Source organism: Felis catus, chromosome C2, assembly GCF_018350175.1.
Source record: "Felis catus isolate Fca126 chromosome C2, F.catus_Fca126_mat1.0, whole genome shotgun sequence".
Classification (NCBI taxonomy): Eukaryota; Metazoa; Chordata; class Mammalia; order Carnivora; family Felidae; genus Felis; species Felis catus.
Window position 1 is genome coordinate 123,725,264 of NC_058376.1, and position 25,603 is coordinate 123,750,866.

The following is a 25,603-nucleotide window of genomic DNA, read 5'->3' on the forward strand; positions in this document are numbered from 1 at the left end:
TAATACAGAAAGAAGTACCTTTTTGTTGTTTTATACTGCACCATCCACTCTGGTGAGAGAAATTCATAACCAGGTACTCAGATATACTTCGGTTATCCCCCTGTGGCCTAGGAAAATGAGTGGAGTAACAAGATTTTCTTTGCATTTTTGTTAGAGGCACTGTTAAAAAACAATTTTATTGGTAACTCCCATCTGTAGCTTTCATTTTGACATTTTTAAACATTCAGCTCAACATTAACAGAAAGCTAGTTATAATTTAAGTAAAATGAAATTTATTTAAAAAAATATTTTCAGGAAGCTGCAGAATGGCTAATGAATGCTTCTTGATAAGCTTGTAGTGTTAATTCTATATATGCTCCCTTCTGTGCTTCTGTTTTTGCAAAGACCTGTTTAAATTTAAAAAAAGAAACTCTTAAGCAATAGAACATGTACTATTTATAGTTTTCCATTTCTGCATTAGCAAAGTCCCAGTTTAAAAAGTCTTCCAAGTTTCACAATTTTTTTTTTCTGATTATAAAATAAGCATACTACATGGACCAAAAAGTAACATCCAGTACAGTTCAAGCCACAGTAATTCTAAATACCAGAAGAATTCTAACATGGTTGCCATGTCTCTTAGCCTGTTTTCAGAAAAAAAATTAAAACCTGACCTTGTACCGCCTGCTAGGTCAAAATGAAAATCATTAGATTTCAAAAAAAAATCACTTTATTTTCCCCCAAAGCATTTTGCTTTACCTGACCAATCACAGAAAACCAAAATTAGTACCATAGTTTCTCTCTACTCCTCCTAGGGGGTCCATCACTGGTCAGTTTTATCCTTAGAACTGCTTTGCAGTATGGGTAAAATAATATTGGGAGAGAAGCCAGATCCACAAAACCATGTCTATTCTGAGCATTAGAAGTGATGAAAATTATACAGTGACAGAGAACTCTGTGTAAGGCCATGGTTGGGAGAGGGAGGCAGCTCCAAAGTGCTAATGCAACTAAGACTTAGTAATGATACAGGCACCACCCTCTCCCCTTCTGGACAGGATTGTGACCTCCCTGAAGGACGGGAAGGTACACTGGGAACACGTGCTACCTGCTCCACACTGCCCTGCTCATCACTTGATCCCCTCAAAGAACAAGGGGGCGGCTGCCCTACTATCTGAACTACTTGGGACTTGAGCGTGCAGCTCCTCCACTCCCATCCCATCTGTTTCTGTTATCCAGGCTGAAGAAATACAGGACTCTGGTCACTGTTTCAAGATCACAAATGTTTAGTTACTATTAAATATGACCCACTTTAGAATTCTTCCCATCTCAATTAGCACCACACAACAGCCAGGTGAAAAAAGTCCCTTTACCTTAATTAAATGTACTCCCTCAGCAGCCTGGTCCTTGGCCTCCTGAGCCGACGGGCCATCTGGATGGAGCATGTGATACAGCTGGACCAAGCTGGTGGCATCATCCAGTCTAGGGTGAAAGGAATTACTGCTGTCAGTGGGTTTTCTTCATTTGCTTCACAGTTCTATAAAAATGTGTGCCAACTTAAAACTAAATTACACTTCAAACTTTCCTCGGGCCATTTTTTAAGCCTTCCGGTTTTATACTTTCAAAGGCATTTTCAGAATACGGGCCAATTTAGGCTTTATTTCTACTCTGAGGTAGGCAGGCCGGGAATCAGTACAGGGAGTGCCCAATTTATGAAAGTGAATATATTCTAAGTGTGACTATATTCCTTTTGGAAACGGAGCATTACTTCTCATAGAAACAGAATTCTTTTTTTTTTTTAAATTTTTTTTTCAATGTTTTTTATTTATTTTTGGGACAGAGAGAGAGCATGAACGGGGGAGGGGCAGAGAGAGAGGGAGACACAGAATCGGAAACAGGCTCCGGGCTCCAAGCCATCAGCCCAGAGCCTGATGCGGGGCTCGAACTCACGGACCGCGAGATCGTGACCTGGCTGAAGTCTGGCTGAAGTCAGATGCTTAACCGACTGCGCCACCCAGGCGCCCCAGAAACAGCATTCTTAATGGTAGATGGCTGCCAGGCCAGCCCACTTCACCAGCAGCTAATAATGTCCTGTTACTCAGAGGGCAGGAATACTACCTTCCTCCCACATAAGCTGGAGGCTGGTGGTCAGGGGATGCTCAAAGCCACTTGCCTTTAAGTTCATTAGCAGTGAACTTATTGGCAGCTAACAAATTTTCATTAAGACTCTGAATTAGTGGGAAAATGCCTTTACAAGAGGCCTCCTAGGAGTCCAAGGAAAGACTCCCCGGCTACCTATCTATTCACAGGAACCCACTAGTCAAAAATTAGCATCCTAGTGAAGCCAATCTGAAACTGTGCGCCTGAATCAGAAGGAACGCCAGGTTCTACTTTTGCAATCTAGAATTCAGTCTTCTGGTTTGTACTTACCTTTTTAGAAACCTATAGACAACTTCTATCAGCAAAAAAACCTCTTTAGCCTTCCCCAAACCAGTCACTGTCTTCTCACATAGTCAACACTTGCCCACCATTTGTCACCTCAAAGCTGAGGAGGTAACAACTTTTCTAAAATGCTTATGCTTTTGAGGTTATGCTGTGCACACTAGTAAGGTACTGGCTTCCAGCTGGGGGTAGAAGGATAAAGACATCCTAATTCAGTATTTCTCCCAGCCATCTCATTAATTTTCTCTGCTTTACATCTGAGCTGGCGGATAAAGAGTGGAGTGATCATGAGACTAAAGAATTTCTCAAGCCATGGTGACCTTAGAGAAATGCTCTAGGCTTATCCCAAGGCCCATCCACTCCAAGGCCATCCTCTGGGAGAAATGAGAAACCAGAGCTGTTCATATAGTAAAACTTTCCAGGGAAAAAAATTCAAACATGTTCATTACAAATGTATTGCTTGTTATAATCTAACAAAGTCCAATAAACATGGCAACAAAATTCCCCAAATAAAAAAAAGAATTCCCTTTAGAGCTTAGGCATGTGGTCCTGTTAGGAGCTTAAATGGGTTTCTATATATATTTAGATTCCATTTAGGGCTTTATTACATTCATGCTAAAGTATAATGCCTGTATCTTACTAAACAAGTTAGCTTAACACCTAGCCATATTTGAAAATAAGAGCAAATAAGTTTCCATGTTCAAACAGATTTTAAAAGAATCTCAACCACAAACCAACACTGGGACTTAATTAAGTCCGAAATAAATATGAGCTGAATCCCAGTTCTGCCTTGTTTCATTCAGTGAGAATGTGCACCCTCTACTGTCCGGTCTGAGATTTGCAGCACATTGTCCGGGTCAGAAACCACACAAGAATGGTTTTACTTAATGTGGAGCAGGAAAGATTACTCAAAACTCCCTCCCAGTATACAAGTAAACTGCTTCCAATGTAAAGCTTAAATACGGTAATGACTATTACTATAATATATATTACTATATTTTGATAAAGAACTTTGATTTTCAGTTACACATTTTTTACGAAAATGTTACATGTCTTTAAAATAAAAAAATTTCAGAATGATTCCATCTTAAAAACCTTATAAGAAAATTCGTTCACAGGAGATGTCGCTGCCAACCGGCCCCCTGCTTATGTGGGATGAGGTTATGTGTCTGCCCTCTGAACTGGGTTACAACACACTTGCTAGTAAAGTAGGCTGGCCTGAAGTCATCAACCATTAGGAATGCTGCTTCTATGAGAAATAGTGCTCTGGTTCCAAATATGGGCTGTATTTCTTAAAGAATGCCTGTGGCACCTTCTAGTTCCAAATGCCTTAGGAACTTTATGTGAAGGACTTAGATGAGATTACGTGGAGGATACTCTGAGTCAAAGCTCCTCATAGTCAGAAGGTGGCAGTAATCCCTATAACCTTCTTGTAGTTCAGACTTTTGAGTCAGTCAAGGACTGCCTACTGACCTTACTGCAACCATGCTGGTTTCTTTTCCTTGTCATCTTGGCATTTCTAATCCAACTGATAATCAAAAACAACAGTTTCATCACAAGCTGTAAAGTACAGTTTCAGCTAGAACCTGGGAGCACACCAGTTAAAATACATGCATGTTAAAATACAACAGATATTCCAGGGGCGCCTGGGTGGCTCAGTCGGTTAAGCATCTGACTTCAGCTCAGGTCACGATCTCATAGTTCGCAGGTTTGAGCCCCGCATCAGGCTCTGTGCTGACAGCTCAGAACCTGGAGCCTGCTTCAGATTCTGTGTCTCCCTCTCTCTGTCCCTCCCCTGCTCGTGCTCTCAAAAATAAACATTAAAAAAAACATACAAATGATATTCCTTGTTTCATGCAACTTTGGAAAACTAATTTTTTCAACATCTTAAAAGTCTTGCAAAAGCAAGGGACATTAAAAACAGTATTTTCATAAATTAAATGATGACTTTTACTGAAAAGCTCCAGTCCCACCAGAAAACAAGCACCTGTCAGAGTTTATGTCTTTACATTTCTTATTTAATCCCTTTTTGAGTCTCTGGAAAGTTCACTGGTCCCCAGGAACTCTGGTGAGGCCCAGGATAAGTCAGTATCCAAGGTATATAATACAGATGCACTACCGCGTATCTTTCAAAGAATCTAGCTTTGTTTAAACAACACAAAAGCAGGGGCGCCTAGGGGGCTCAGTTGGTTAAGCATCCGACTTTGACTCAGGTCATTATCTCATAGTCTGTGAGTTTGAGCCCCGTGTCGGACTCTGTGCTGACAGTCTGGAGCCTAGTGCCTGCTTTGGATTCTGTGTCTCCCCCCGCCCCCCCCCCTCCCCCCCCGCCCTGTCTCTCCCACTCTTGTGCTCTGTCTCTGTCTCTCAAAAATAAACATTAAAACAAAAACAAAAACAAAAACCACAAAAGCAAAGACTTGAGAAAACTGGGTTGTGCTGGAAGAACAAACCCATAAACAAATGAAGTAAATGAAAGGTATTTATTATTGGACAATACACTGTCATCAATGGGGAAAATAGCTTAAATACAGATTTACTATAATAGTTGTGAGAATTTCTTTTACTTACTAAGATTGTACTTACAAATCTCTCTGAATCTGGTCAATCAGTAAGCCATCAATCTTTTTCTTATTTACGAAATACCAAGCCATTCCACCAAAGTGTCTTGTTGAGCGTAAAAGGTCATACTTTCCATGTTTATCTATATCTTCGTAAGTCTGATGATGAATCTATCCACACAAAATGTAATTTTTCAGAAACATGAAAATAAAAAGTGAGGATTACTGGATGCACATTTACTAACATGAGCACTGCCCAAAAAGGTATCAGTAAACCAGGTCTACTGATACCCGCCTCCACTATCACTAACCAATAGGTATGGTTTAGACTGGCCCTCCACTGTGGAAGTGTGTGGCAGCCTGGAACAAGTTTGCCACACATTTACAGTCAGATCAATTACTTTTCAGCAGCCAAGCACTACTCACGAAGCACCTATTACATATGCTGGAGACCACTAGAAATAATAGACCACCACTATCTTGATCACTAGGGGAAAAGAAAAGAAATCAAGAATGTTTTTTCACCCCTCCCTTTTTCTCCTATCCCATCAACTGCTCCATTCTTACTAACTAATGTTCCTTCAGTTCTTCCAGATTCATCTTGCATATGATAAATAGGGCATTTCTGTGTTCAAAAGGCTTTCAAAGGCCTTCTGACTAAAGTCCAGATTCTTGAGTCTAGCCTCTGAGGTCAAGTACGGCCCCATTTACTTTTCTAGCTTCATCTTGAACACCTCCCATACACACTGTATGTACAAGCAAACCAGATGACTAGCCATTTGCAAGCACACTGTTTCCTACCTGTTTTTCACACTGTTCCCCCTCCCTGCCTGAAACACCTCTTCTCACTCAACTTCACCGTGTTCCCTGCCCTTCTAGAACCCTGGTCAAGACCCCTATGAAGTCTTTCCTGAGAGCACTTTGTAATCTTCTCTTAGCACCTAACATCTTAAACCCAAGGTGATAATTATCTGCATACTTACCTAGCACCCTTCTCCACAGTCAATGCCAGACTGCAGCTCTAACAGAGCACACCCGATATTAGTTCATGTCCTCGCCTATATTACCCACCACACTATCTCACACATGGAAGGCACTACGTGATTACTTACTGAATTGTAAGACACACGACATTTTGGCAAATTTTAGCAAACGACTCTGTTCCTGTATGATAAAATGAAAAGAGAACAGGCTTTGCCTATTCAAGTTTGGGTCCTAAACTACCACCTACTAACTGTGCAACTTCCAGCAAGGTATTCAACTCTCCAAACTTAAATTCTCTCATCTGTAAGGGCTGCTGTAAGGATAAAACATCTGGTATACTTCAGGTACTCCATAAATGTTCAGGTATTTCTCTTTCCTTTGAATAAATCTTACTCATAACCATACTTAAGTCCATACTTTAGAAACTATAAAATATACTCACTTTGATATATTCAGCAGAATCTGGCTCAAACTGGGCAACACAGAGATTGAGGACATCAACATGCCGGTCCTGGCTGTACATGGTCTAAAACCACACAGCACAGATGGAATTAGATGAGATAAACACGAAAGCTCAACACCCGTCCTGATGCCATGACAGATGTACTCATCCACATCTGTGCCCAGTAAGAGGTAGGCAGAGATAATACAGGCTCCACAACTCACACCCACATTCAAATCCCAGCTAAGCCAATTGCAAGACTGATAACAGTGGTGGAGTCATCATTAGAAACACGTATCTGTCAGGAGTGCTGATTCAAAGGGGCACATGCACCCCAATGTCTGTAACAACACTATCAACAATAGCCAAATTATGGAAGAGCCCAAACGTCCACCGACTGATGAATGAATAAAGAAAATGTGGTATACATACAATGGAATATTACTCAGTGATCAGAAAGAATGAAATCCTGCCATTTGCAACAATGTGGGTGGAACTCAAGTGCATTATGCTAAGTGAAATAAATCAGAGAAAGACAAATACGTGATTTCAACTCACATGTGGAATTTAAGAAACAAAACAGATGAACACTAGGGAAGGGAAGCAAAAATAATATAAAAACAGAGAGGGAGACAAACCATAAGGGACCCTTACATACAGAGAACAAACTGAGGGTTGATGGAGGGATGATGGGTGGGAGGATATGCTAAAAAGGTGAGAGGCATTAGGAGGACACTTGCTGGGATGAGTACTGGGTGTTATATGTAAGTGATGAATCACTAAATTCTATTCCTGAAACCAATACTACACTATATGTTAACGAACTTGGATTTAAATTAAAGAAAAAAACAACAAAAACACAAAACCCTGCATATCTGTGCTTATCAAAGCAGAATGTTCTACAGCACCAGAGCCAATGTTCAACCAAGAAACCATCACCACTGACTCTACGAAAGCACAGTCACCTTACCTTAAGATTTTCTTCCTTGAAAATTACTGGTGTCAAAACCCTACGACCTTCTTTTGGGAAATAAACTTGTATCATCCTGTCCCGTTCTTCCCAAGAGGCTTTCCGTAGCGTGCCACTTGGTTCTCTGACAACAATAAAACGCTCCTGAAATAGAAAACATAATCAAGAATGAGTTTCTGAAGACTTATTTTTAGTTCCAGTGTTCCATTAAGCACCATTATATGAATAATTTGCAATCAAAATATAAAATGCAACTGGGAGACATAAAATGCAATGGTCTAGGATTTCAATGATAATGTTAAACCTCAAAGACTTGGCAAGATTTGATACTTCCTTCACTAATCACTGCTCTGCCTCTGACAATCAGAAATCTAAAGTGAACGTATTTACTAAGTGCCAACCATGGTCCTAAAGTGAGCTCAATACATAAAATGATTCAACTAAAAAAAAAACTGATCAGAGATTCATCGAAATCCATTTCAGAGGAAAGAAGTACTATGAGACCTTTCAAACTGTTTCATTTCCACATTCCAAAGTCTCACTGAAACAGACTTTATTTACTTTGTGATCTACTTCTAAAGTCCCTGGGATAAAAGGAACAAACCCAAGAATGTGGAGTCTTAATTCCTCACCTGTGTAATTCCTTATAGTGACAGGAGACATAAATGTGTCAGAGAGACTGTCTCCCTGCTTCGGGCCTCTTCACTTTTCCAACTACCAAATCCCAGGCCATGAGATGGCTTCCCTCTGAATTCCACCCACTGTGTGTGCCACTCAGTGGGCAATTTATCATGTGCAAGATTCCTGACACTGCTCAGATACTGTTAGAAAACTTAAAATGGGCAGGAGCTATGGATTATAATTCTTCACAATACCCGGTGACTTACAAAGAACTTTGCACATCGCAGATACTTGATATACATCTGATTAATGTTTAAATTAACTGACTTCCACCTTTTCAGAGATGTGAGAGTCTCTGAATGTGTTTTGAGGATAATAAAAACTTTCATCAAGTACTGCAAACAGAAAAAAATAGCAGATGCCTAAATAACACAATTATTTCTCAAAAGGACTAAGGTAATTTGAATTCTAAGTTCCTCTCTCAAGTTATAAAATGCTCCCATAAACAGCCTTCAAAGCACTGCAAACGTATAATAAAGCAGCCCAAAGCAAAAATTTTAATTAAAATGAAACTCTGAGATCCTTGTTCATCAGGTCAGGCATACAGGCAGCTGATGTACACAGACATGGACACTGCTCGAATCATGTCTTCTAACCATAATCATATATGATAAAAAGAATAATGTGGTGTGGCCCTTCCCCCAACCATAGCGTTACGTAGTACTCTAGTGCATTTTTTGGGCTAAATTATAAATCGCTCTTGTTTCACTCTTCATTGAAAAGGCTCAAACACAGTTCCCTTTTGGAACTGGTCATCAAGGGAAGAGGAGCTAGAGAATAAAAACCACAATAGAAGAAGCAGTGGTATCTGAGAATTATCTGGGGAAACCTGTCACTCTTGCTGCAAATTCTGAAGAGCGAATATCCTTTGGGCAGTCTGGGCTCTTCTGGCATCCTCAAGAATTTACAGGAAAGAAAAACGTTTCAGCTTAGGAAGTCAGTCTAACTTGGGCAGAAAGAATCCCCTTCTGCCACTGCCTTGAAGATTTCTGCCTATTTGTGGCTTAGGGGTGGGTTTCTGTCTGTAAACCCCTCGTTCTGTCTCAGCACACCTTTCTCTGCAATCAATCTGGAATATACTGTGTCCATAATCTGTAGGGAAATGGTAACATGATGATGTGGGACTGGTCTGCATTTCTCTTCTTCCTTATGCTGGGCTGGATCTTCCGGAAGGGTCTCACCCAGTCGCAGGAATTCTGGTTTGGAAGATTCAGAGACAGCTGGGTCACAGTGATGTCGACCCTCGTTCCTCAGGTCCAACCGCACATACTTCAAATAAAGATCATTTTGCAGTTAGATATATACTCACCCGGTGTGGTATGCTATACGATATATCAGTAAACACATATTTGGCTGTTTCCGTTCCTTCCAAAATTTTATCTTCAGCTAACACGTCATTTATTGGCGCTCGTTCTTCCAGAACCGGTGGCATTTTTAATCGTACTTTAGCTGCCTCAACTGCCTTTCTTGTAGCCTAATGAAATAACACATTTCTTAAGGAAAGCTACGACGTTACAGACAAGAAGGATCATCTGACAAAAGCAGATACTGATATAAAATGCCAAGGACTGCGAAGAAAAAAAGCTGTAGCCACGATTCAGTGAGTGAAAAGGCCCCTGCACCCTGGCTTTTGCCTCTTCACAGTGGCTGAGAGCACCACCTACAGACTCAACCATTCTCGACACAGCAAAAGATGCTCGGAGACTGAGCTGGGCCACAAAAGCTGCTTAAAATTAAAGAAAGGATTTCATTTATTGTGTACATACTATGTACCATATATTGTTTACATACTCTGAAAATATTTGGCTCATTTAATGCCCACAGCTACCTTATGAGCTGTTATTCAATGGAAGAGACACTGTTATTCAATGGAAGAGAAAATAAAGGCACACAAATGTTAAGTAAATTGCTAAGAAGTTGCAACACTGGGACTCGAACCCTGGCAACTCAACTCCAAATCCCACGCTCTTAACCACTGACCACAGTGCTCCATGCCACACAGTTAGCAATGATTACCTCTGAGAAGTTCAAAGGGGACCTTTTACTCATGTGATATACTATTGGATATCTGAATGTTTTGCTCTGACTGTAATGGGCAATAATGCTTCACATATTCACACATGAAAGCATTTTCCACAAAGCACTCAATATGCATGACTCCAGGAGGACCCTGGTAGCTTAGAGTAGGATGTGCTTCAGCAGGATCTCATAATCCCACGAAAGCATCAGCTTCAAAGCAGCTCACAGCGGAGGCTTCTGAGGAAAGAAGCTGAAGCAGGCAGGACAAAGAAAAGACACTCGAGCAGGTTTGGGAGCAGAGGAGGAGCTCTGCTTGGACACGCAGGCCTGACCCACGTGCCCCATCTGCCTAATTTCAGCCACGCTCCCTGCTCCTATCTGCCTGCCTGATCCCATTTCTCTTCTTCTCAGTCTGTGCCTGGAACTCCCATCATGAGCATCTATGGAAGAGCAGCTCTCAGCGTCCAGGGGGCCTCTGGAAATCTAATTTAACCCTTGAAAGAAAAGTATCCTGCCCATATGTCTGCATTCACGTACTTCTTCCAACTGTGCCTGGGTCATCAGCTTATAGGTTGGTGGCTTCAGTTCTTGTACAGCTGGTTTAAAAATCTTCTGCAGATTCAAGCCTGTCATCTTGATGAGTATGTTTTGGACTTCCTCGTCCATAAATGTAGGTTTCTTGATCTCTGAGCTACCAGATTCTGTTAAAATGGATTGCAGTAAATAAGAAGATGGTAAAAATGACAAGCCAACGAGACCTCAAAACAGAAAAGTTAATAGAAATGATGAACAAAATGTCTACCTCAGTATGCATAATGTTAATCCCTATGAAATCCATTCATCCATTCCTTGATAAAATTTCCTGACCACTTACAATGATTAAGAATACTGGAAAAAAGGCACTCAATCTAGTGGAAAAGCAACATAAAAAAACTAATTAATCTGGGGCACCTGGCTGGCTCAGTCAGTAGAGCATGCAACTCTTGATCTCGGAGTTGTGAGTTCGATCCCCATGTTGCATGTGGCGATTACTTCAAAGTAAAATTTTTAAACTAAGTAATGTAATAATGTTAATCATAATAACTTACAGAGTTGTCTCCTATACGTCAGGCATTACACATATTTTCAGGAATGTTTAAACAACCCACAAAACAGGTATTGATATCTCAATTTTATAAATGAGGACACTGGAGCCTCCTTAAAGACAACTAGCTATTAAGTGACAGAGTCAGGATTTAAACCAAAGTTTGTTTCTAGAGCCTAGATCAGCTCTAGTCTCTCATGGTGGCCCCCAGTGCAAGTGCCACATACATATTCTTGGAGCAGAGATGGACATGGCAGGGTCAAAGAAGGCTTCCCAAGGGCTGGAACAGCACAGAGAATAAAGGGAAGGAAATTCCAAGCTAAGGGGCTGCAACTAGGAAACACAGGCTTGGATTACGACGTGGGACTGAAAAGGCCAAGCGGGTGTCATGGAAGAGGCTTGGACAGGAGAGGAGACCAGATATCATCTCTGCCTTATGCAGTTTGCCTATCCATTTGCCTAACTTCCCCTGTTCCATTTCCATTAGGAAAAAAAAAAAGAAAGAGAGAAAAAAAAAAAAAAAAAAAAAAAAAAGAGAGGAAATAAGTGCCATTCCTTCCCAGCCACCTCTTCCTCTGCTAGTCCTGTACATGCTGATTCCCCTAAAAATCCTTCTCTTCTCCCTTCCTATATTCTCCCTGAATGATATCCTAGCAATATAACTTTAATTACTTCTTTTTTTTTTCAAGTTTTTTAAATTTATTTTTGAGAGAGAGAGAGCATGAGTTGGGGAGAGGCAGAGAGAGAGGGAGACACAGAATCTGAAGCAGGCCCCAGGCTCTGAGCTGTCAGCACAGAGCCCAATGCGAGGCTCGAACTCACAGACCGTGAGATCATGACCTGAGCTGAAGTTAGATGCTCAACCAACTGAGCCACCCAGGCGCTCCAACTTTAATTACTTCTATATGCTGGTGACTCTAAAATCTGAATCTTCAGTTAAGATCATCCTCCAACCACCTAACCCATGGACATCTCACTTGCACCCCAGTACTGCCAAAGCAGAACCCATCAACTTTCTCCCGTCTTAAACCTGCTTTTCCTATTGTTCCTTATCTTAGCAGCATCCATAGGTCATGTGGGCCTGAAATCTCACAGTCATTCCTGACTTCTTTACTCTCCACATCTAGCCAAAGAGCAGTAGTAACAGCAACAGCAATGATAACAAATAACATTTGTTAGGTGCTTACTATATACCAGTACTTACTGAGCTAAAAATGTTACGTATTCAGCACATTTAATCTTCACAACCCCAGCAATACCATAATTATCCCCATTTTACAAAAAAAGCACACTAACACAGAACATACTGCCTGTTACACCTCATAAATCTCTCTAATCCTCCATTTCCCACTGCCACTACTCTGATCAAGGCCATCCTCATCTCTTGCCTTTGCCTCCTAACCAGTCTCCCTGACTCCAAGAATGACTCAGACTCCATTCTGACACCACTGTAGACCATTGTTCACAGAACAACCAGAGTAATCTCTTAAAAACGCAGTCAAAACAACAGGAAAGATTAACGAAACTAAGAGCTGGTTATTTGAAAAGGTAGGAAAATTTACAAACCTTTAGCTACACTAAGCAAGGAAAAAAAAGAAAGGACCCAAATCAACAAAATTATAAATGAAAAAGGAGACATTACAACTCATACTACAGAAATACAAAGGATCCTAAAAGGCTAATGTGAACAATTACATGGCAAAAAACTAGACAACCTAGAAGAAATGGAAAAATTCTTAAAAACATATGCCCCACCAAGACTGAGGAAGAAACAGAAAATCTGAACACACCAGTTACTACTAAGGAGGTTCAATCAGCAATAATAAATGTCCCAACAAAGAAAAGGCCAGTACCAGATGGCATCACAGGTGAATTTTACCAAACATTCAAAGAAGAATTACTGCCAATCCTTCTTAAACTCCTCCAAAAAACTGAACAGGAGGGAACACTCCCAAACTCATTTTACGAAGCCAGCACTATCCTGCTACCAAAGCCAGACTCTACAGCCACACCACCCTGAACACACCCAATCTGGTCTGGTATCAAAGCTAGAAAAGGGCACTACCAGAAACTACAGGCCAATATTCCTGATAACTATGGATGTAAAATTTCTCAATAAAATACTTGCAAACCAAATTCAGCAGCACATTAAAAAGATCATTCACCATGATTAAGTGGAATTTATCCCTGGGATGCAAGGATGGTTGGACATACACAAATCGATGGATACATGACACTAACAGAATGACAGAAAAATCATTTAATCATTTCAAGAGATGCAGAAAAAGCATTTGACAAATTTCAACACTGGTTCATGATAAAAGCTCTTAACAAATTAGGGAGGGAAGGAACATACCTTAACATAATAAAGGCTATATATATGCTAAACCCACAGTTACCATGAAAGACTGAAAGCCTTTCCTCTAAGTTCAGGAATAAGACAAGGATGTCTCCTATTCAACATAATGCTTCAAGTCCTAGCCAATCAATTAGGCAAGAAAAAGAAAAGGTTCTCAGAATTGGAAAAGAACAAGTAAAACTGTATCCAATTGCAGACAATAGGATTTTGTATGTAGAAAATCCTAAAAACTCCACAAAACAAAACAAAACAAAAACTATTAGATCTAATCAAATTCAGTAAAGTTGCAGGATACAAAATTAACATTTAAAAATCAGTAGCATTTCTATACTAACAGCAAGTTATGTGAAAAAGAAAGAAAGCAATCCCATCGACAACAGTATCAAAAACAATAAAATACTTAGGAATAAATTTAGCCAAGGAGGCAAAAGAAATCAAAGAGGAGGAATGCAGGGAAGATGGTGGAGTGGCAGGATCCTGAGCTCACCTCACCCCAAGGATGCACAGAGGCAACAACTACATGTATGGCAACTAACCCTGAAAATGACCTGAAGCCTGGCAGAACAGATCTCCCACAGCTGGTTGTAGAAATAAGGCCACATCAAAAAGGGTAGGATGGGTGGAAACACAGTCAGTAATCAAACCCCTGGCTCAACTAACCAAAAACAAGAAGGATATCACAAGCACAGAGGAGCAAAAAGATCAGACTCCTAGACTGGACTCCTTCCCAGACCCACACTGGGAAAAGGAGTCCCCACAAGATCTGGCTTTGAAAATGAGTGGTGCTGATTTTAAACTCTGAGACAGCCAGAGGTTAAAAAACCTGAGACCCAGCATGCTAAGTAACTCACCACAGACACAGCACAAAAGCAGCAGTTGGAAAAGCACCTGGGGCATATGTGAAAGATATGTATGGACGAAGCTGAGGACGTGTGCCAGAAAGACAGGAATCTTCAGGAAACTTCCCTGGGAACAAAAGTGATGGTGGTGCCATTTTTCTTGCCCTCCCCAAGCCTAGACGGCCAGACTCTTGACGGAGCCTGTTCTAACACACTCTTCATCTACCTTGCTAGCAGCATGTGCCTTGCCTCAGTGTTGCCCCGTGGACCTGTCCCACCCAACCCACCTGCCTTGGTAGGCACCCCTGCAAAGCAGGGGAGTGGGGGAGATAGTCCCACACACCAGCATGTGTTCAATTCCTGCCAGCCAGGCCTCTTACTGCCTGCATGGGGAACAAACCCTGCCCCCTTCAGCTGTCGCGACGACTAACTGGAAACAACCAGGCTACCTACCAGCAAGCCCATGGCAGTTTCAACAGGCCTTTCAACAGGACAGTACACTGCCCACTGTGCCTGCGGCAAATGAAGCAGGACATGGAGCCCACTGAGCTAAGGGCTAGCCCAACCCATCAGGATGCCCACAGAAATTGTGGCCTAGCCACAAAATGAGGACACACACAGTCCACACAGGGGACACCCCTGGAGCATGTGGTCTGGTGACAAGAAGGGATTGTGCTACAGGGCACCACAGGACCTCTTCTACACAAGGATACTACTTTAGAGATCAAGAGACATACCTACCTGATACACAGAAACAGATACAGAGTGAGAAAAAAATGAGGAGACTGAAGAATATGTCCACAAGGAAAGAACAAGACAAAAATTACAGAAAAAGAACTAAACAAAATAGAGATAAGGAATATGCCTAATAAAAAGACCAAAGTAACAATTATAAAGATACCCAACTAGACTTGAGACAGAGGAATAGATGAATTCACAACTTCAACAAAGAGATAGAAAATATAAAAAATAATCAATGAGAGTTGAAGAATACAATAACTGAAAGAACAAATACACGAGAGGGAATCAACAGCAGATTACAGAATGCAGAAAAATGGATCAGTGATCTGGAAGACAGTGTAATGGAAAACAACCAACCTAAATAGCAAAAAGAAAAAAATAACAAGTAAGAATAGGTTAAGGGACCTCTATAACATCGTGAAGCACAATAACATAGTACTATAGGGATCTCAGAAGAAAAAGAGAGACAGAAAGGGGCAGAAAACTTATTTAAAGAAGTAATCGCTGAAAATATCCCTAATCTGGGAACACATTCAGGTTCAGAAAACACAAAAATCCCCAAACACGATGAACCAAAAAAAGTCCACACCATGACATATAATTAAAATGACAGAACTTGCAATAAAGAGAGAATATTAAAAGCAGCAAGAGCAAACAATTACACACAAGGGAACTCCCATAATTTTATCACCTAATTTTTCAGCAAATAATCTGAAGGTCAGAAAGGAATGGCAGGACATATTCAAAGTGCTGAAAGGAAAAAAATTACAACCAAGAATGCTCTACCCAGCAAAATTATCTATCACTCAGAATTGGAGAGATCAAGAGTTATCCAGATGAACAAAAATTAAAGTTCATCACCACTAAATCATCTTTACAAGAAGTGTTAAAGAGAATCCTTTAAGTGGTTAAAAAAAAAGACAATAACTACAATTCAGAAAATTGTGAAAGGAAAAAATTTCACTGGTAAGAGCAAACATATAGTAAGTAGGACATTAATCACTTATAAAGGCACTATGGAAGTTAAAACACAAAAGCAGTAAAATCACCTATATCTACAAAAATTAAAAGAAATATTAGGGATATACAAAATAAAAAGATATAAAATATGACATCATATATATACAAAACATGGAGGAAAAATGTAAAACATAGTACTTTCAGAATGTGTTCAAACTAAAGCAACCATCACCTTAATAATAGGGACTGCTATACATATATGATGTTATATATACACCCCTGGTAACCACAAATCAAGAAACTGTAATACACACACACAAAAAAAAGGGGAAAAAAGCTAAACATGACAGTAAAGAAAGCCACCAAACAACAAGAAAGCAAAAGAAGAAAGGAACAGAGAAGAGCTAAAAAAACAAAAAAAAACAAAAAACAAAAAAACAAAAAAACACCAGAAAACAATTACTAAAATGGCAATAAGTACAATACCTATCAATAATTACTTTACATGTAAATGGAGTAAATGCTCCAAACAAAAGATACAGGGTGCAGATGGATTTAAAAAAAAAAAAAAAAAAGACCCATCTATGCACTGCCTACAAGAGAACTCACTGCAGAACTCAAGATACACAGAGACCGAAAGTGAAATGATGGGAAAAGATATTCCATGCAAATGGAAGAAAAAAAAATAGTAATGTTTACATCAGACAAAATAGACTTCAAAACTAAGACTGTAGCAAGAAACAAGGAATTACATAATGATAAAGGGATCACTCCAATGAGAAAATATAATTGTAAATATCTATGCACCCAACACTGAGGCACTTAAATACATAAAGTAAATATTAATAGACATACAGAGAGAAAGTAACAATAATAAAATAATAGCAAGGCACTTTAACACCACTTTTACATCAATGGATGGAACATCCAGTAAGAAAATCAGTAAGAAAACAATGTTCTTGAATGACACTTTAGACCAGATGAACTTAGCACATGTATACATAATATTCTATCCAAAAACAACAGAATACACATTATTTTCAAGCGCACATGGTACATTCTCCAGGTTAGATCACATGTTAAGACTACAAAACAAGTCTCAATAAATTTAAGACTGAATTATATCGTGCATCTTTCCCAACCATAACAGTATAAAACTAGAAATCAACTAAAAGAAAAAAAAATGAAAAAAACAAAACAAAACAAAAAAACACGAACACACGGAGGCTAAGCAACATGCTCCTGAACAACCAATGGGTCAACAAAGAAATCAACAAGAAAGATATGGAGACAAATGAAAATGGTAACACAACAGCCGCAAATCTTTGGAGCACGACAAAAGCAGTTCTAAGAAGGGAATTTATAGGAATACAGTCCTACCAAAGAAACGAGAAAAATATCAAATAAACAATCTAACCTTCTACCTGAAGGAAACTAGAAAAAGAACAAGGCCAACATTAGAAGGAATAAAATAAAAAAATTCAGAGCAGAAATAAATGAAACAGAATAAAAAATAGAAAAGACCACTGAAACCAAGAGCTGGTTCACTGAAAAGATAAGCAAAATTGATAAACTTATAGCTAGACTCGTCAAGAAGAAAAAAAAAAAAGGACCCAAATCAGAATTAAAAGAGAAGTAACAACCAGCACCACAATACAAAGGATTATAAGAGACTACTACGAAAAATTATATGACAACCTAGTAGAAATGGGTAAGTTTCCAGAAACATAACCATCTTCCAAAACTGAAGCAGGAAAAAATAGAAAATGTGAACAGACCCCTTACAAGTGATAAAGTTAAACCACAATTTAAAAACAACAACAAAGTCCAGACCAGATGGATTCACAGGTGAATTCCACCAAACTTGTAAAGAAGAGTTAGTACCCATTCTCCTCAAACTATTCCAAAATAATAGGGGCACCTGGGTGGCTCAGTGGGTTAAGCATCCGACTTGATCTCAGCTCAGATCTTGATTTTAGGGTCATGAGTTCAAGCCCTACATTAGGCTCTACACTACATATATAACCTACTTTAAGAAAAAAAAAGTAGAAGAGGAAAGAAAGCTTCCAAATACATTTGTGAGGCCAGCACTACCCTAATACCAAAACCAGAAAGAAAAGAAATAACAACCACAGGCCAATATCCCTGGTGAACCCACCCTTATGTCGTCAATTAATCTACCACAAAGGAGGCAAGAATATACAATGGAGAAAAAAACAGTCTCTTCCATAAATGATACTGGGAAAACTGGATATCTACATGCAAAAGAATGAAAGTGAGTCACTTTCTTACACCATACACAAAAATAAACTAAAAATGGATTAAAGGCATAACTCCTACAAAAAAAAAAAAAAAGAAAGAGGGGCGCCAGGGTGGCTCCGTCAGTTGAGGTCATGATCTCGTGGTTTGTGAGTTCCAGCCCCGCGTCAGGCTCCGTGCTGACAGTTCAGAGCCTGGAGCCTGCTTTGGATTCTGTGTCTACCTCTCTCTCTCTCTCTCTCTCTCTCTCTCTCTCTCTCTCTCTCTCTCTCTCTGCCCCTCCCCCTGCTCATACTCTGTCTCTCTCTCTCTCTCTCTCTCTCAAAAATGAATAAACTTAAAAAAAATTAAAAAAAAAAAAAAAAAGAAAGGCAGTAATTCCTCTGACATCAGCCATGGCAACATTTGTCTAGATAGAACTCTTCAGGAAAGGGAAACAAAAGCAAACAAACTACTGGAACTTCATCAAAATAAAAACCTTTTGCACAGCAAAGAAAACCACCAACAAATGAAAAGGCAACATACTAAATGGAAGAATGCAAATGATAAATCAGATAAGGGATTAATATCCAAAATATATAAAGAAGGTAATACAACTCAACACCAAAAAAGCAAATAATCTGATTAAAAATGGGCCGAAGACCTGAACAGACATCTTTCCAAAGAAGACATACAGATAGCCAACAGACACGTGAGAAGATGCTCAATATCCCTACTCATCAGGGAAATGCCAATCAAAACCACATTGAGATAATACCTTACACCTGTCATAATGACTAGACTCAAAAAGACAAGCAACAAATGTTGGCAAGGATGTGAAGGAAAAGGAACTCGAGCGCAATGCTGATGGGAATGTAAACTGGTGCAGCCGCTGTGAAAACAAGTATGGAGGTTCCTGAAAAAACTAAAAATAGAAATACCATATGACCCAGTTAATTCCACTATACTGGTTATTTATCAAAAAAAAGCCAAAACACCAATTTGAAAAGATATATGTGCCCCTATGTTCAAAGCAGCATTATGTACAACAGCCACAATACGGAGACAACTAAGTATCCATCAATGGATAATAAAGTTGTGGGGTATGTGTGTGTGTGTGTGTATGTGCATGTACACGCGTGTAAAAGAATATTATTTGACCACAAAAAAGGAGGAAATCATGCCATTGGGGACAACATGGATGGATTGTGAAGGCATTATGCCAAGTGAAATAAGTCGAGCAGAGAAAGACAAATAATGTATGATCTCAACTACATGTGGAATCTTAAAACAAACAAAAACTCAAAGAAAAAGAGATCGGGGGTGCCTGGGTGGCTAGGTCAGTTAAGCGTCTGACCCTTGATTTCAGCTCAGGTCATGATCTTATGATTTGTGGGACCAAGACCCACATCTGGCTCAGCACTGACAGCACAGAGCCTGCTTGAGATTCTTTCCCACTCATGGGTTCTCTCTCTCTCAAAATAAATATTTACAAGGAAAAAAGAAAATGAGATCAGACTTGTGGTCTTATGGTTACCAGATGAAGGGGTAGGAGGAGGGGGAATTGGAAGAAGGTGGTCAAAAGAAACAAACTTCCAGCCAAAAGATAAATAAGAACTAGGGATGCAATGTACAACATGATAAAAACTGTTAACACTGCTGAAAAGCATATATGAAGGTTGTTAAGAAAGTAAATCCTAAGAGTTCTTACCACAGGGGAAAAAATGTTTTTTGCTTTTCTTTGTATCTACAGGGGAGAAAATATGTAAACTAATCTTGCTGTAGTAATAATTCATGACATATGAATTTCACAACATATTATCACTGTGTTGTACACCTTAAACTTATACAATGCTGTATGTTAATTGTATCTCAATAAAACAAAAAAAAATTAAATATGATCAAGATCATGCATGCTTGAAACTCACCAATGACTTCCAATATCACTTAGAAAAAAAAACTAAGGCGGTCTGCTTTCTCACTATATCCCCCACTAAACCACGTGCTCCCCCAAAGGCCAGAACCCTGTCTTATACTCATCTCTAACATCCAGGTCACTTTTTTTTTAATTTTTTTTTTCAACTTTTATTTATTTTTGGGACAGAGAGAGACAGAGCATGAACGGGGGAGGGGCAGAGAGAGAGGGAGACACAGAATCGGAAACAGGCTCCAGGCTCTGAGCCATCAGCCCAGAGCCTGACGCGGGGCTCGAACTCACGGACCGCAAGATCATGACCTGGCTGAAGTCGGACGCTTAACCGACTGCGCCACCCAGGCGCCCCCATCCAGGTCACTTAAAGCACCTGGCAGACAATATGTGCTCAGCACTATTCTCCCAGACCGTCTCACCCATTCCCCCAGCTTGAGTTACCACTTTCACCAGATGTTTCTCACTTCAGATATGACTGTGTATTAGATACCTACACTAGAATTTCAAAAGCACCTCAAATTTAACGTGTGCAAACAGACGTTTAGTTCTGCCTTCCTGCCAAGCTCATCTCATCTACTCCTGCCTCTTCTTCCCTCACCTCCCTACCTGTTCCTACAATTTCTGTCTTGGTATAAATGGGATTATTCTCCACTCAACTGTGCAAGCCAGAAACCTGAGAAGCAACACTGATTTCTCCTTTTAAACTTAGAGCCAAAGCCATAACCAACCCTTATCAATCCTACCTAAAACATGGGTTTCCAAACTACCTGTATTTCAGTCTCATTTCTGGACTTTTGCTTATGCTGTTTCCTCTGCCTGAAATGCTTCCTGTTTTCTCCCTATAGCGTGGTTAGCCAGGTCTCAACTTTCGTCATCATCTCCAGGAACCCTTCCTTGCCCCTTCCAACCCAGTTTGAGCGCTACTCTTATGTGCGATCCCCTATCCACAGCCTGAGTCACACTACACTGCCACCTCCCCCTTGGGCCACGAGTTCCCTCAAAGTTTAGTTGGCCGTTTCCCCAAACGTAGCTGTGCTTTGCAAGGAACCGAACTCAGGCACTGTTAGTTAAGCGAGTGAAGAATTACAAAGGTGGGCGATAACAGACCCTTCAGGTACAAGGTACAGAAGGAAGCCGGCTGGGTCTAAGGGAGCACTGCTAGAGGAGCCGGGGACTGGGATGAGAGGGTGGGGCCCGCGTGGTTCTCGCCAGCCAGGAGGACGCTCTGGGTCTCCCAGGAAAACGCGCCAGCGGACGTCTGACAGGTCACTTACCCGCCTCAGAGGCAAGCCGACGGCATGGCAACCCCGCCCCGCAGGGCCTGGGCAGCGGCTGGAGCAGGGTGCCGAGATGGAGCCGAGTTCGGGCCGGGAAAGAGACCCGCTCGCTGTTCCGAGTACCTGTCAGGAGGCCCCACAGCGACACAGACACTCTGAGGGTCGCCATGATTATCCGGGGCCATCTGCGCCGGAAGTGGGTGTGAGCCATTTTGGGTCTCGCGCACTTCGCGCGGCATTCTGGGAAATGTAGTCTGGCTGCGGGAGGTGGGAGGTGAAGCTGCGCAGCTTTACGATTTTCTTGTAACCCGCTTCTTACCACGTGGAAAATGTTCGTGTCCTGTGTATGCATACAGCCAAAGGTAAAACGTACAACATCTGCCTTATATATTTTTTCCTGGACCTTTCCTTCGGTTTCCATGGCTCTAACCGATTTCCATGGACTGCCCAAACCTTTTCTCCATGCCCCAGGTTTAAATCCAACTGCCTATTCGACTTATCCATTCCAGCTTATCACAGACCCTCCCACATGCCAAATATAACCGATTGCCACCACCAGCTTCATCCATACCAACTCATACACTTCATTCTGTCTCAGAACCTTATCTCTTTACTTCATAGCCCTTTTCTCAATTTGTGATTATTTTGCTCATTTATTTGCTTATTTTTCTCATCCCATGAAGACAATCACTCTACGTATGTCACCTAACCTGGAATGTCTATGTCCAGCAAACATGTGTTGAATCAATGACTGAATGAATGATTAAGTGATCGTGTTATTTTCTTACCAGCTGTCCAGGACGTGTAGGTCTTTCTCTTCCCTGTAGTTTGGCACTTGTGCTAAGAACTCATCCCAAGGCCCGGCCAAAGGAGGATGTTAACACTTGTTTGAGTTAGTTGGACAGGTAGACTCATCTTCTAACCTTAACCTCTTTTCCACCATGGCTCATTTAGATCTCTGTTTCTGAACAGATTCCCTGATTGGGTGGGGGAGCATAGAGCTCTAGGCTGCATTCAGGGATGGCTGCTGCCCTATGCTTCCCAACACTTCCGCTCACACCTACATCATAGCAGGTAGCAAGTGTCAGGGAGTGGTAGTGAAATGCATGCAAGTGTCTCCCAGCCCGTGCCCTTTCTCTAAGAATCGCCCACCTACTTCATTCCCATAGGCACTGCTGAGAGGATAGGCCTCACTGGCTATGTTTTTGTATATCACTCCCCTGAATAATACTGTTTGGACAATGAGTGGACACCTAATGCAGGAGGAATGAATCCATTGGCTGCTGTATTAGTTTCTTGTAGAGATGGCTGACTATGTGCTTTGAGAAAAAGAGAGATGAGGAAAGGTGCTATCTTGGCCAGAGACCCTCCCATGTTCCTTTCATTAATCTCCTTTATTCGGGCCACACTAAGTTTTACTGACAAGTATTAACCAAGTTTCCTAGTTCTAGCTGTAACCATGGACAGTCGCCCACGTCATTCAGAATCTCAGTTCCTCACCTACAAAATGGCTATAATGAGAGCACTTACCTTGCAGGCTTTGAGGATAAAGGACTTTCAGGATTTGACGTCTGGCATTTCATAAATGGGGTGGGTGCAAGACAGCTGGGTGGCAGCAAGTCGGGGCCTGTCTGAAGATCTTCAGAGGGAACGCTTATCAGTGAAGGCTATCTGGTTATAAGCAACAAATATTTCCTGTCTAAAACAGAGATGGAAGTGTTGGGAAAGATGTTGACTATCTCACAGAGTGAAAGGGAAAGGTGAATAGCAAAGCCGCAGGAAGGCCTTGAAGGATGGAAGCTCCAGGGTTCCCAGAGGCAGGAACTCAACAGAAATCTCTCCAGGAGGCTGCTGTCAGAATGCCTTGGTTCCAACTACTTGCTTTCCATCAAAGCCGAGTTCCTGGTGAGAGAAACTGACTGGCCTAGGTGAGGTCCTATTCACCCCCTGGGAAATGGGGAGGGCTGGCCCTCGGACAGTCCTAAGACACCCTAGAAGCATCCAGTGGTAGGATTCATCAGGTCAAATCTGGGATCACCAGCTCTGTGGAGCAAGAGTGGGTATTATTTGTAAAACAAAAGTATAGTGACATTTCAATTACTCAACTGCCAGTGATTTTACAGGGTCTGAATTTTCATTATTTTCCTAAAGGGACGGGGATTTTGCCCTGGGATTTTAGAATTCTTCAAGATGATGATCTGGGGGCAGAATACTGGAAGAGGGATGTAGAGAGATGGAAAGAGGAAGGACAGGGCCTGAGAAGGAAAAGTGACAGTGTGGAAAATCCAAGAGCCCTTGCAATCTCCAGCAAACCCTTGAAACTTCCACAGGTCTTCAAAACACCATCTTCGCGAAGGACCACATCTGCCCCATTTGGGTCTTCACCCAGAGTGTATTTTCCCTGCCCCCGTTCAGGTCCCAACTCCCAACATGTTCCCACAGACACAAATTCCATGGCCAAAGCCCCTTTGTGCACTGAGAAGAGATGGGTAATAAGGCAAGAAGTGAAATGAGAAGGGACAAGTAATGATGGGAGGCTCCCAAGGAAGCTGCAGAGAATGAGGCCCTAAATGGGGAAACTGGCCACTGATGGGAAGCAATCTTTGTACCCGCAGGCAAGAAGTTTAAGTTGAGTCGAGTGTGGATAGGTCTTGAGGAAGGAATCAGAGGGCCTTCCTGCCTCTCTGCCTCTGTTCTCCAGGCAACAGAAAGCAAAGCCATTGGTTGAGAAAAAATGGGGTTGTGTTGGTAGCTGCGGGACCAAGAAGTTTGATGGTGCTCCTGGGGGCTGCACATCTGGCTGTGAGGCCAGAACCTGAAGGAACAGCAGTCCACCACGTGGTGGAGCAGTCACAGCAGTGCAAGAGAAGGGGAACCAGGATCTGGAAGCCTGGAAGTTATTCCTGATAGTTCTAAAGGAATATGGAAATAACGTGTGCCTGGAAGCCTGTGAAAATCTGTACCTGAGAAGAAACATCCTGAGCAATGGTGAGGATGTTGAAAGATGTGACAAAGCACAGCCATCATCCCTTCATTCGGAGGGCACTGTTTTCTCATCAGTCCTGCTGGTCTTCCTGGCAAACTGGTGAGGCAGACAGGACAGGCACAATATGACCATCTTCTATACATATAAGCTGAGGCTCCAAAGTTGGGCTTGCCCAAGGCCTTCCAATTTATTCAAAGCAAACACAAGGTACACTCTAGGGTCCCTGGCAGCTATTATGGTGGAAAAGTTGTTTCACATGTGTTTCCTGGGGTAAGGAAAAACACTGAGACTTCCAGGGATGATACAGACTCTCTTCTGAGTCCAGAAGGTGGCCCAAAAGAGAGCAAGCAGGAAGACCGTCTTCCACCCTGAAATAGTGGGAGTGAATGAGTCACTTCCTCCAACCCTGGAGTTATCAGTTTATCTCCAAATTTCCACACAGCACTCTGTCTCCTTGCTTCTGACAGCACCCGCTCAACTATAATTCTACCCAAAAGTGAATTCTACCCAAGACAGAAAATGATCGCCAGAGGCCAAGGCTACATCTGTCTGTGATAGCAGGCAGACCCTCTGTCCTATAGCACAGTGACATAAATGTCAAAGGCACTTAGGCTGGCTCCTTCCTGCCATCCCAGATGCCCTCGCAATGACGGAGGCCCAGAGTAATCACCCCATGTCATGGCCATCATGGATATGATCTATAATAGCTGACACTTGGCTCCCTTGCTCCCCAGAGCTGGCTGCTGTCAGGTTTGGTATGTGGAACATTTTGTCAGAGGGACATGCTGGCCTGGGTTGAAAGTAATTCCCATCAGCTCAGAACCGGGTGGTCTGTCACAAGATTATTTTTCAGTTCGATCTGGACTCCGGAAGTCCTTTGGACGGAGAACTGGTATTTTCAAAGGTTAATAAGCCTGTCAGAAATTTCTTTCATGAGAAAATGTGATGCATCTGATTTCCCTGACTTGCATGCAGTTCCCAGATCAAGGGTCTGAGCATAATTTCACTTTGGCCTCAGAACTTCAGCGTCCTGAAGATTCCTGGGGCCTGGACTGGGAGAAGCTGGCAGTGGGTTGCAGTGGTTGGAAGCCAGAGCCAAAAGAGCAGAATATAGATT

At 41.5% G+C, this 25,603-nt stretch overlaps 1 protein-coding gene across 1 annotated transcript; it reads right to left on the reverse strand.

Annotated features, from left to right (window-relative positions):
• Positions 1–138: 138 nt before the first annotated feature.
• Positions 139–21,936, reverse strand: MRPS22 (mitochondrial ribosomal protein S22). The gene is made up of 8 exons (XM_003992056.6): positions 21,498–21,936; positions 10,610–10,773; positions 9,363–9,527; positions 7,373–7,516; positions 6,403–6,486; positions 5,002–5,147; positions 1,347–1,455; positions 139–386 (listed from the first exon to the last, which is right to left on the reverse strand). The coding sequence occupies exons 1-8, from the start codon at positions 21,919–21,921 to the stop codon at positions 291–293; spliced, it is 1,332 nt and encodes a 443-aa protein (XP_003992105.4). The 5' UTR covers positions 21,922–21,936; the 3' UTR covers positions 139–290.
• Positions 21,937–25,603: the final 3,667 nt, after the last annotated feature.